The sequence below is a fragment of the Cherax quadricarinatus genome, chromosome 15, assembly GCF_038502225.1.
Source record: "Cherax quadricarinatus isolate ZL_2023a chromosome 15, ASM3850222v1, whole genome shotgun sequence".
In the NCBI taxonomy this organism is placed as follows: domain Eukaryota; kingdom Metazoa; phylum Arthropoda; class Malacostraca; order Decapoda; family Parastacidae; genus Cherax; species Cherax quadricarinatus.
In genome coordinates this window covers 31,094,786-31,108,420 of record NC_091306.1, presented here as the reverse complement: position 1 = coordinate 31,108,420, position 13,635 = coordinate 31,094,786, and the positions used below count along the sequence as shown (strand labels likewise).

Genomic DNA, 13,635 nt, shown 5'->3' with positions numbered 1-13,635 from the left:
AGTTAGGCTCAAGTTAGAATATGTAGGAAAGAGGGAGATTATTTCCCAGTAAAAGTAGGCCTTAGACAAGGATGTGTGATGTCACCGTGGTTGTTTAATATATTTATAGATGGGGTTGTAAGAGAAGTAAATGTGAGGGTCTTGGCAAGTGGCATGGAGTTAAAAGATAAAGAATCACACATAAAGTGGGAGTTGTCACAGCTGCTCTTTGCTGATGACACTGTGCTTTTGGGAGACTCTGAAGATAAGTTGCAGAGGTTGGTGGATGAATTTGGTAGGGTATGCAAAAGAAGAAAATTAAAAGTGAATATAGGAAAGAGTAAGGTTATGAGGGTAACAAAAAGATTAGGTGATGAAAGATTGGATATCAGATTGGAGGGAGAGAGTATGGAGGAGGTGAATGTATTCAGATATTTGGGAGTGGACGTGTCAGCGGATGGGTCTATGAAAGATGAGGTGAATCATAGAATTGATGAGGGGAAAAGGGTGAGCAGTGCACTTAGGAGTCTGTGGAGACAAAGAACTTTGTCCTTGGAGGCAAAGAGGGGAATGTATGAGAGTATAGTTTTACCAACACTCTTATATGGGTGTGAAGCATGGGTGATGAATGTTGCAGCGAGGAGAAGGCTGGAGGCAGTGGAGATGTCATGTCTGAGGGCAATGTGTGGTGTGAATATAATGCAGAGAATTCGTAGTTTGGAAGTTAGGAGGAGGTGCGGGATTACCAAAACTGTTGTCCAGAGGGCTGAGGAAGGGTTGTTGAGGTGGTTCGGACATGTAGAGAGAATGGAGCGAAACAGAATGACTTCAAGAGAGTATCAGTCTGTAGTGGAAGAAAGGCGGGGTAGGGGTCGGCCTAGGAAAGGTTGGAGGGAGGGGGTAAAGGAGGTTTAGTGTGCGAGGGGCATGTGTGAGCGTGTTTGATAGGAGTGAATGGAGACAAATGGTTTTTAATACTTGACGTGCTGTTGGAGTGTGAGCAAAGTAACATTTATGAAGGGATTCAGGGAAACCGGCAGGCTGGACTTGAGTTCTGGAGATGGGAAGTACAGTGCCTGCACTCTGAAGGAGGGGTGTTAATGTTGCAGTTTAACTGTAGTGTAAAGTACCCTTCTGGCAAGACAGTGATGGAGTGAATGATGGTGAAAGTTTTTCTTTTTCGGGCCACCCTGCCTTGGTGGGAATCGGCCAGTGTGTTAATAATAATAAAAAATTAAGTGGGCTAGTATATTGGTCCAAATGTGGTCTATTATGGTTGCACTTGTCTCAGTCAGCCTGGTTGGTTTAGTTATTGTTGGTATGAGAAGTGTGTTGTTCACATTGTTGATGAAATCAGTTACAGTCTGATCATCTGGTAGGCCAAGGTTGATATTGAAGTCTCCAGCTAAGAGAAGGTGGTGCTTGTTCATTTGTCTGTTTGTTATTAGTGACTTTAGATTCTCACTGAAGTTTGGGATGTTTGTGTGGGGTATCCAGTATATGGCACCGATTGTTATAGGCGTCTTGAGGTTTTTTACAGTAAAATTAGCAAAAATGTATTGGCCATTTTGGTCGTATATATACGTCTTACGAGCCACCGTTTTTGACGTATATAGACCCACATGTGAGAATGGGTCTGTGTGGTCAGTGTGCACCATATAAAAAAAATCCTGCAGCATGCACTGCATAATGAGAAAAAAAAAAAGAATGTTTTTTTAATTAAAATGCCGAGTTTGTGGTCTATTTTCGTATGGTATTTATGGTTGTATTCTCATTTTCTTGGTCTCATTTGATAGAATGGAAAACATATTATAGAAATAGAGTGATGTTGCTTGGTTTTGCTATGAAAAGAACCTTGAAATGGAGCTCAAAGTAGGGGAAATGTTTGATTTTTGCCGATGTTTAAAAGTAAACAAATGATGTCATTTTCCAATAAATGTCCAAGTAGCCTTTCTAATATGCAGTCATGAATGGGTTGACATTATTTATACAATTATTACAATATTGCAGTAGTCTGAATAACAGTAAATCTTCTATTTTTTGTTTGAATAAAAATTCAAAATAGAAAGCAAGAATAATATCAGAGGGGCCTGGAGACATGACTGATGAACGAAGAAAAATGTTATTTTAGAGCCAGGAATGTCTGCATTGTTCATTCTGGACCTTATTTTGAAATTGTCATATTTTTTAATTTTCGTGAAATTGGCCAAATTGCAAATTTCTGACCAAGATATTGGGTAGTTGAAATCGGTAAATGAGCAGTTTCTTGTACTCAATCGATAGAAGAAAATGGAGTTCTAAAGAAACAGCTATGAGTTTGGTCAACTGGAACAATGGAATTAGCCAAAAATAGGGTTCAAAGTGGGCGAAATTGCCAATTCGTAAATATTGCCGAGGTCGCTAACTTCGCAAGAGCATAATTCCATGTTTTCCATCAACTTTCATTCTTTTGGTGTCATTATAATAGGGAAAAGATTCTCTATCATTTCATAAGAATTTTTTTTTTTTTTTTTTTTTTTGGAAATTTTGCAACACCAGGAGACACCTCAGGATTGGGGGTTGCGACAGTCAAAGGGTTAACCCTCCGACTGTCGACGTTGTATATATACGTCTTATGAGGTACCATGTTTGACGTATATATACATACTCATAAATTCTAGCGGCTTCAAATCAAGCAGGAAAAAGCTGGTAGGCCCACATGTGAGAGAATGGGTCTGTGTGGTCAGTGTGCACCATATAAAAAATCCTGCAGCATGCAGTGCATAATAAGAAAAAAAAAACTTGTTTTTTTTTAATTAAAATGCCGACTTTGTGGTCTATTTTTGTATGGTATTTATGGTTGTATTCTCATTTTCTTGGTCTCATTTGATAGAATGGAAAACATATTATAGAAATAGAGGTGAATTGAATTGATTTTACTATAAAAAGAACCTGGAAAAGAAGCTCAAAGTAGGGGAAATGTTTGATTTTTGCCGATGTTCAAAAGTAAACAAATGATGTCATTGTCCAATAAATGTCCAACTAGCCATTCTAATATGCAGTCATGAATGGGTTGACGTTATTTATACAATTATTACAGTATTGCAGTAGTCTGCATAACAGTAAATCTTCTATTTTTTGTTTGAATAAAAATTCAAAATAGAAAGCAAGTATCATGTGGGAGTTCGACACGTGGATTAGGTAAGAAATACTCACGTAGGCTGGTATTACGTATAATTACAGACAAGGTGGAGTGCGCCCTTACAGCCGTACCTATCTCTCTCGCTCCTCTCGTAACACTGACTGACTGGCCGCCCACAGTACCCATATGTGAGAGGGTCTTTGAATAATGCCAGGTCAGCGCAATATGAGTTCAGACAGTGACTCAGGCAGAGACGGTTGGTCGTGAGTCAACTGGCACAGTGGTTACTGGTAACTGGTTACTACTACTGAGACAAGGGTAATGTCAGAGGGACCTGGAGACATGACTGATGAACAAAGAAAATGTTATTTTAGAGCCAGGAATGTCTACATTGTTCATTCTGGACCTTATTTTGAAATTGTCGTATTTTTTAATTTTCGTGAAATTGGCCAAATTGCAAATTTCTGACCATGTTATTGGGTAGTTGAAATCGGTAAATGGGCAGTTTCTTATATTCAGTTGATAGAAAAAATGGAGTTTTAAGGAAATAGCTATGAGTTTGGTTGACTGGAACAATGGAATTAGCCGAAAATAGGGCTCAAAGTGGGCGAAATCGACGATTTGTAAATATCGCCAAGGTCGCTAACTTCGCGAGAGCATAATTCTGTCAGTTTTCCATCAAATTTCGTTTTTTGGTGTCATTACAATCAGGAAAAGATTCTCTATCATTTCATAAGAAAAAAAAATTTTTAGTCAAGGGGTTAAAGAAACTACACTCAAAGGTGTTTGGAAGACTAATTCCTGAACTTATGAACGATTTTGAAGGCTTTGAGAATCCAGTGGAGGAAGTGAATGTAAATGTTGTGGATGTGGCAAGGGAATTAGAATTGGAAGTCGAGCCAGAGGACGTGGAAGAATTGCTTCTTTCTCATGATGAGGTTCTGACAGACCAAGATGTTCTTCTGATTGAAGAGCAAAGAAAGAAATTTCATGAAGAGGAGATCCATCCTGATGATAGTCCTGTTGCCATTAAAGAAATGAAAACCCAGTATTTGGAAGAAGTTATCAACCATACAGAAATAGCAATGGCAAGTTTTGAGAAGACTGATCCAAATTTTGAACGAAGTTCAACAGTGAATGTATCCCTTTCCCATGATGTTACATGCTATAAAGAAATTTTAAGGGAAAGGAAAATAAAATCCATGAGGCAAAGTTCAATGCTTTCCTACTTTAAGAAAATATCATGGAAACTTTCAACATCAACAGCTAGCCTTCAACAGCCTTCATCATCAACAGCTAGCCTTCAACAGCCTTCAACATCAACAGCTAGCCTTCAACAGCCTTCAACATCAACAGCTAGCCTTCAACAGCCTTCATCATCAACAGCTAGCCTTCAACAGTCTTCAACATCAACTAGTCTTCAACAGCCTTCAACATCAACAGCTAGCCCTTCAACAGTCTTCATCATCAACAGCTAGCCTTCAACAGCCTTCAACATCAACAGCTAGCCTTCAACAGCCTTCATCATCAACAGCTAGCCTTCAACAGTCTTCAACATCAACTAGTCTTCAACAGCCTTCAACATCAACAGCTAGCCTTCAACAGCCTTCAACATCAACAGCTACCCTTCAACAGCCTTCAACATCAACAGCCTTCAACATCAACAGCTAGCCTTCAACAGCCTTGAACATCAACAGCCTTGAACATCAACAGCTAGCCTTCAACAGTCTTCAACATCAACTAGTCTTCAACAGCCTTCAACATCAACAGCTAGCCTTCAACAGCCTTCAACATCAACAGCTAGCCTTCAACAGCCTTCAACATCAACAGCTAGCCTTCAACAGCTTTCATCATCAACAGCTAGCCTTCAACAGTCTTCAACATCAACTAGTCTTCAACAGCCTTCAACATCAACAGCTAGCCCTTCAACAGTCTTCATCATCAACAGCTAGCCTTCAACAGCCTTCAACATCAACAGCTAGTCTTCAACAGCCTTCATCATCAACAGCTAGTCTTCAACAGCCTTCAACATCAACAGCTAGCCTTCAACAGCCTTCAACATCAACAGCTAGCCTTCAACAGCCTTCAACATCAACAGCTAGCCTTCAACAGCCTTCAACATCAACAGCAACACAATCCTCTAAAAGCTTCACACAAGTTTCCAAAACGAATCAAATTAATTGAACAATCAGAGGATGATGGGCTGCCAACTCATGATTTGATTCAATAACTTTATTGCCACTCACCTCTCACACATTCATATTAAGTATTTTAAGGTAAGTAATAAATGTACTGTGTGTGTATTTTACTTTTCGTTGTGTTTTTTAATGCCTATTTCTATTGTTAACTTAATATATGTCAGTGTAAATATATTATCTAGCATTTATATGCATTTACAAGTGATAAAAAAAAGGTTGTTCCACTTTACATCAGTTTCCGCTTTACGGCAGTAGCCTGGAACCTAACCTGCCATATAAGTGGGGCCCTACTGTATTTAGGTATGCATACTGGTCAAAGAGCCTGTCGTAAGTCCAAGTCATTGGTAAACAAGTACGTCGTTACGTGAGGAGAGGCTGTATATAAGTCCTATATATACCTATTATATGTACAGTTTAATTGATAAATTTTGCCCAATAAGTGGAGAATTATAATTTTTTCAGTGATGGAAAGCACATCACGGCTTCTCTTGGGCTTTAAAGAACTGCCAGCTTCTCTACTTTTGTGCTTTGGCACAGTTATTATGCAAAATTAAAAACTACTTTTGGGCCACAGTAAACCGTGGATAACTGAAACTGCGGATACTGTATTAATTTCATTACCAGTACAGGTCTGCCATCACAAATCCGGCCTCATTGGGACCTGTAGTGTGCTGGATTACAGAGTTGTTAGGTTAGAATACACTTAATAAAATTAAACCAACTTGACTTACACAAGAAAGTTCACTGAACACTGGCAAAAATCGAACATTACCGCTGCTTTGAGCTCAATTTCAAGGTATATACTTTTCCTCGTGAAACCAATCAAAATCATATCTATTTCTGTAATATATCTCCCATGCTATCAAATGAGACCAAAAAACAAGAATACAACCAGAAAAACCATACAAAAAAAATACTGCAAAGAGGCAGCTAATGGCTGAGAAGTGAACTCCCTTATTTATAGTCTGATTTTTTTTTTCATTTTTGGTGTACGTTAAGAAGTATCTTTCCATCATACATTGCCCAAGTGTCAATAAGATAGCCCAACAAACATCTGAGAAAAAAAAATATTTACCAAAAATCATATATGGCAAGCCCAAGCCAGGTACTGGAAATAAGTCACTTTGACTTTTCTGGGTTATCCTACGTTCTCTATACATATGCTGCTATGTATGATAAGCTATGTAACTGTATTTGTGTATACCTGAATAAACTTGCTTATTTACTTACTTCTGTTCTGCTGAGTACAAAAAACTGCCCATTCACCTATTTCAACTACCCAATAAAGTGGTCAGAAATTGGCAATTTGGTCAATTTCACACAAATTTCAACAGATGCCAATTTCAAAATAGGGTCCAGAATAAACAATGCAGACATTCCTGGCACTAAAATAACATTCTCTCTGTTCATTAGTTATGGCTCCAGGCCCCTCTTATATTACTCTTGCTTACCATTCTGAATTTTTTTGTCTCACAAAAAATAGAAGATTAACTGTTATGCAGACTACTGCATTGTTGTAATAATTGTATAAATAATGTCAACCCATTCATGCCTGCGAATTGGAATTTGGACAGGCAGGCGGATGGTGAGACTGGCAGATGGTGAGACGGTGATGTCATTTGTTTACTCTTGAACATTGGCAAAAATCGAACATTTCTGCTAATTTGAGCTCAATTTCAAGGTACTTTTCGTTGTGAAAGCAATCAAAATCATATCTATTTCTGTAATATATCTTCCATTCTATCAAATGAGACCAAAAAAACGAGAATACAACCATAAAAACCATACGAAAATATACCGCTAAGGGGCGGCTAATGGCTGAGAAATGAATTCAGTTATTTATCATCCGATTTCTTTCATTTCTGGTGTACATTAACCCTTTGAGGGTCGACAGGCCCTCTCCGAAACTCGTTCTCAGGGTCGGCCAAATTTAAAAAAAAAAAAAAATTATTTTCTCTTATGAAAAGATAGAGAATCTTTTCCCGATCATAAGGACACCAAAAGTTTGAAATTTGATGGAAAACTTACGGAATTATGCTCTCGCAAAGTTAGCGGTCTCGGCGATGTTTACGCATCGGCGATTTTGCCCACTTTGAGCCCCATTTTCGGCCAATTCCACTGTACTAGTCGACAAAAAACATGAATATTTCGCTAGAACTCCATTTTTTCTATCGAATGGGTGCAAGAAACCACCCATTTATGAAATTCAACTATCCAGTACAGTGGTCAGAATTTAGCAATTTTGCCAATTTCACACAAATTTCAAAAGATGCCAATTTCCGAATAGGGTCCAGAATAAACAAGAAAGACATTCCTGGCACTAAAATGACATTTCCTCTGGTCATTAGTCACGTGTCAAGGCCCCTCTTATATTCTTTTGCTTTCCACTTTGAATTTTTATTCTCACAAAAAATATAAGATTTACTGTTATGCAGACTACTGCATTAGTGTAAAAAATGGTATAAATATTATTGGTGCACTTGTGAAAGAATATTAGACTCACCAGTTGACGTGTATTGCACGCTTGGCACGATTTGTTTACTTTTGAAATTTGGTAAAAATCGAACATTTCTGCTACTTTGAACTCAATTTCAAGGTACCTTTCATTGTAAAACCAGTCAAAATCATCTCAATTTCTGTAATATGTCTTCCATTCTATAAAATGAGACCAAGCAAACTAGAATACAACAATAAATACCATACGAAAATACAGTGCAAAGTCGCTATTTTATTCCAAAAAAATTGTCAGTTTTTTTTTCTCATTATGCACTGTGTGCTGCAGGATTTTTTTTAGACTGTGCACACTGACCACATAGACCCATTCTTTCATATGAAGGCCTACCAGCTTTCTCCCACTAGATTTGAGGGCGCTAGAATTTAGGCGTACTAGTACGTCAAAAACCCTGGGTCGTAAGCCGTACTAGTACGTCCAAAACCCTCAAAGGGTTAAGAAGCATCTTTCCATCATACATCATACATTGCCCAACAAACAACTGAGAGAAAAAAATAATAATTATAATAATAATAATAATAATAATAATAATAATAATAATAATAATAATATATTTACATGTACATGGTATACAGGCCTAGCTGACATCAGTGACATACTACTATATAAAAAGCCCCTTGTTACGCTAAGCATTTCAGGCAAATTAGGTCAATGTCCCAGGATAAGACCCACACCAATCCACTAACACCCGGGTACCCATTTGCTGATGGGTGAACATAGACAACAGGTGTAAAGAAACATGTCCAATGTTGCTACCCTGGCTGGGAATCGAAGATTTACCAAAAATCATATATGGCAAGCCCAAGCCAGGTACTAGAAATAAGTCACTTTGTCTGACATTTTTGGGTTATCCTAGGTCCTCTACACATATGCTGCTATGTATGATAATCCATATAGAGAAAATAGCTTTTTTGTGTCAGTTTTATGGTGCAGTACAAGTGTATATCACAGTTAGCCCTGTGCTATACTCCATTTTCTCTAATATAAGCCCCCAAGACAGGGATAGGAGAATGGTACTTGTATCCCAATCCTCTTCATACCTCTGTCGAACTGCTCAGTATTATGCCAAATATTATTAATTCTGGAGTATTTAACATGTTTTTATGTTATTTATATTGTTTATTATGTCATATTAGTGTTGATATTAGCGTAATAATAAAGCATATTCCCCTGCATCACCAGACTGAGCTCATGGCAACCGACAGTGGCTTCAAAGCCATCTTATCTTTTATAGACAATGTACTGTGTATGTGCTTTACACAACGAGAAGCACTTCTTTTATTCATTGGAACCATGGCTAGGGCTAAAAGTAAGCAGGTTATAACAATAAATGGAGAAAAAGAAATTGGAATGACCTAAGCAGCAAGTAGCACCACCAAACAGTACAGCAGGTTGGTGTGGCGACCCTGGAAATCTGAAATTATGCGAGCCGAAATTAGTGCCGAATAACTGATGGAACCGGGTAACTGATTGCCGGATTTGTGATGGTAGACCTGTACTTTACATGTACTGGTACCAATTTATTAACCCTTTGACTGTTTCAGTTGTATATATACGTCTTACGAGCCACGGTGTTTGATATATTAATACGCATAAATTCTAGTGGCTTCAAATCAAGCAGGAGAAAGTTGGTAGGCCCACATGTGGGAGAATGGGTCTCCATGGTCAGTGTGCACCGTATAAAAAAAATCGGGGAACCAGTGGTGCATTGTGGGAATGCCATTTCAGTAGTCCTTGTTCAGCATGCCTAGTGGTAAGAAATATGTGACTCCCCGGCAAATCTGGGACTCTATTCTTCCCAAGTGATGCTCTAACACAGATGGAAGTGTCAGTGAAGATCAGTTTCACGGCTTTGAGGAGTTTGTGATCAAAAGCAATGTCCAGGATACCAGAAGAATGAAGGAGAATGAATGAGAGAATGAGGGAGAGAATGAGAGAGAGAATGAGAGAGAGAATGAGAGAGAGAATGAGGGAGAGAATGAGAGAGAGAATGAGAGAGAGAATGAAAGAGAATGAGGGAGAGAATGAGAGAGACAATGAGGGAGAGATAATTAGATAGTAGGATGGAGGGGAAGCGAGCATCCGACCCCGTTGTTTTGACAGGCGGCAGGGAGAGTGAGTAATGAGACAATATGTCATTCTGACAGCTGCTACCCTGACTCAGAACAATTAGAAGTTCACACACTCACACACAACACAAGCTTGAAGATAATAGCAGTTATATGAAAGTATCCAGTGACTACATATGTGTATATATATTATAGAAATCAGAAGGAGGGAAGAAAGGAAGGCAGGAAGGAAGGAAAAAAGTAAGGAAGGAAGGAAGGAAAAAAGTAAGGAAGGAAGGAAGGAAAGAAGGAGGGAAGAAATGTAGGAAGGAAGGCAGGAAAGGAATGCAGGAAGGTAGGAAGGAAGGAATGATGACACACGACTGTTTACCTAGGATAACTACCTAACACAACTGTGTGCTAATAGTACTTTGAAGAAAACTGCTCAGATGAAGTGTTTTGTCTTTGCACATAAAAAAAAAACACCAACAAAAATGCAGACACACTCGTTATATGTGTGAGGAGTGTAAAACACCATTGTGTATGAAACCATATCTCAAAGAGTTCCACAAGCTGCAAAACTTCTAGGAACATGTCCAGTGACTGTACATTTGTAAAACAATAGTAATAAACATTTTTTTGTATTGACTGTGTAAACAAGTTTTGTAAACAATATATTGATAATTATGTTTGTGTGCTTATTGTGTTGTATACAACGAGTGTATATATGTACACTGCACCTTACTTTTGACTCACAGGCCACATAAGTTACCTGAAAAAATAAAATAGTGAAAAAAAAGAGACCTTGGAATGCAAGTAAACCAAAGTTTACCAGGTGAGCGGCATTTGCCACTGTTGCCATACACGGCTCATTTTCTGCCAACTTTACGCCTCTATATCTCGGTAAGTACTGATCGCAAAAAAAGTTTTTTTGGCCTTAAAACAATCAGAAAATTAATCTTAACATTTTCATAAGAAAAAAATAATTTTTTTTTTTTTTTGAAAATTCTTCAACACCAGGAAACACTTCAGGATTTGGGGTTGCGACAGTCAAAGGGTTAAGTTTCAGACTCACTACAGGTGAAGGAATACAGTAATTTCCAGACATACCTGAGCTATGACCCTAGTCTGTCCAATGGTGGCAGTGCAGCATCCATAATCTTTTCCGAAGGTAAGAGTTATGTCTCGAACTTCAAGGAACTCTCGATTGTCATACCGAAGCCCTGCCTGTAAGGCAGACACTATCGATGTTCTCTCGCATGTACTTAATGGAACTTCCTTCATCTCGACTTGCTGGAGTAGCTAGAAGCTAGTGAAAATAAAGAAATGATGGAAACTACACATGATTTAATCACATTTTTATTAATACTGTATTACTGGGTATATTCCACAACATGAGCTAAACCCAATGGGTCATAATTCCTGTATTATAGCACAGCAATGATTCATAAATTTCCTAAATGAAACTCTAACTTTTTTAAGGTGTTCTTGGACTCCACCACATGACCAGTGAAGGAAATAACTACTATTGTACAAGTCCAGCTGGGAGGTTGAGCTACATTTTCAGTACCTATTACAAGCCTAGCTGGGAAGTTAAGCTACCATTACATAATTATTTATTTATGTATTGATAAATATATTTATATTGATATTGCTATTGTTATTATGTACTGTGAATAAAGTGACTACAAAAGTTATCTTTTATTTTTTTATTTTCATGGTATAACAAAAATTTAGATGAATCATGAAGTTAAGTGTATACTTGCAACAAAAGCAGTAGTAACCAGAGGAAAACTTTATTCAGATTATAAATGGATATTCAGTGCTCAAGCAGTTGAGCCTTTGTCTTATATTTGAAGGATCCGAGTTTGAAGCCCAATGTCGAAATGTCCCTGTTCACATTGTAGTAGGTAGGTAGGTAGGTACCTAAGTACAGTATTAGCCAAATTGTGGGTCACATCCTGAGGAGGAGGATCAGAGGACCCCAATAGAAATAAGCCAGATACAGTGGCTTTCATGGGTTAGCCTGAATTACCAACCCTCATGGTTAATAACTGTCATAAAAAAAATTCAATCTTGGTGGTTAATAATCCAGCATAACCAAAGGTATTCAATCAATGTGGTTTATTTATATGGTTATGATTATCTCCCCCTCTTTCCCAAGATGCCATCCACAACAGTCAACTAACATCCAAGTATTTATTTGTTGCCTGATGAACAGAAGTAACAAGTGTAAGGAAACATAATGTGCTGGAAAATGACCAAGTTGAGTCCATAAATTAGAAACCTTTCCTACAAAGGAAAAGACATAGAATTAGGGAAAATGTGACTGGAACATATAAATGAAAAGAGGAATAAATAAAGGAAATGTAAGTAATGTGCTGAAAACATCTAACCATGACAGGACTCAAAGTAATGGATTCAAATGGGCAAATTTATATTTAGAGAGTTTAGGGAAATACTGGTTTGGCAATTAGGGTGTAGATGAGTGGAACAAGCTCCTAGGTAGCATCAAAAGGGTAGTATCACAGTAGGTTTGATGGGTACACAAGTGGGTGAGGCCGGATGTGACTTGCAACTGCCTAGAATCGTCCAACATATGTAATGCAGTGTTCCACTGTTAACATTTTATTTAGACTTTTAACCCCAGAGGATTAGCTACCCAGGATAACCCAAGAAAGGCAGTGTGTCATCGAGGGACTGTCTTATTTCCATTGGGATCCTCATTCTTGTCCTGGGGGACAAGAATGAGGATCCCACACCAGTTGACAAACACCTGGGTACCTACTTGTTTGCTTGATGAACAGGCCAGTAGGTGTAAGGAAACACGTCCAATGTTTCCACCCTTGCTGAGGATTGAACCATAGACACACTGTCTGTGAGGCGAGAGCATTGCCTACCAGGTCATGGAATGCCATATCAGGCCACTACTCAGCTCAAGTGTGTGTGTGTGAATTTTCACCCGAGCTGCCTCCTGGCTGTCTTCATGAAGGCACTGGACAAGCACCTAAAGTGCTTGACCAGCCAGGCTGTTGCTCATACATCAGTTTACATGCAGCCAGCAGTAACAGCCTGGTTTATCAGGCCCTGATCCACAATTATGGACTTGGCTATGGGGGTGTTGACCCCTGAAACCCACTCCAGGTAAAATCAAACCCAGATTCTTCTCTTGAGCTGGTGCTACAACCAAGTCATGTAGTCAGTTAGGTTTAAAGGGCATCCACTATGCCTCAATAAATAATGAATAAAAAAGAAATTACTGGAATTCTATGAAAACTCTTCAGGATACATGCAGTTTGCTTAAGAGGTTCCTTCTATTCCCGATAATGATCATAATAATGCTTTATGTCTTTTAGTATAAAGATAATGTAGATAAATAGGTAGATACAAGAATAAAGTAGTAGGCACAAAAGAAAGCCATTAATTATGCAATGGATTTCCAGCCACTGAACAAGTTGTCATGTGGAGTTACTTGGGTGATGTCTGTTAACTTTAAGATACTAAAGTTTGATTTGAGGTTTACTGGCTGCCTACTGTCACTGTAAATAACATAAAAAAAAAGGCACAATACTGTGACTGGAACGATACACAAATAACCCGTCAAGAAGTGGAATTATGGTGTATGCTGTCAGTGGCCCTGAAACCCAACAAAAGACGAAGAAGAAGAAGAAGTGGAATTGTCTAGCAAGTGATGTAGTGGAGGCAGGAACCATACATAGCTTTAAGACGAGGTATGACAAAGCTCAGGGAGCTGAGAGAGAGGACCTAGTAGCAATC

The 13,635-nt window shown here is 38.4% G+C and overlaps 1 protein-coding gene across 4 annotated transcripts in view; it reads right to left on the bottom strand.

Moving 5' to 3' along the window:
• The window catches only part of LOC128692073 (exosome complex component RRP45), an 85,336-nt gene that overhangs the window by 59,991 nt on the left and 11,710 nt on the right, over positions 1 to 13,635 (bottom strand). For all 4 annotated transcript variants that reach the window (XM_070085258.1, XM_053781054.1, XM_053781057.2 and 1 more), the window contains exon 2: positions 10,969 to 11,167. In XM_070085258.1, coding sequence (XP_069941359.1) covers positions 10,969 to 11,142 — 174 coding nt within the window. In that variant the 5' untranslated portion in view covers positions 11,143 to 11,167. The remainder of the gene's footprint in view (positions 1 to 10,968; positions 11,168 to 13,635) is intronic.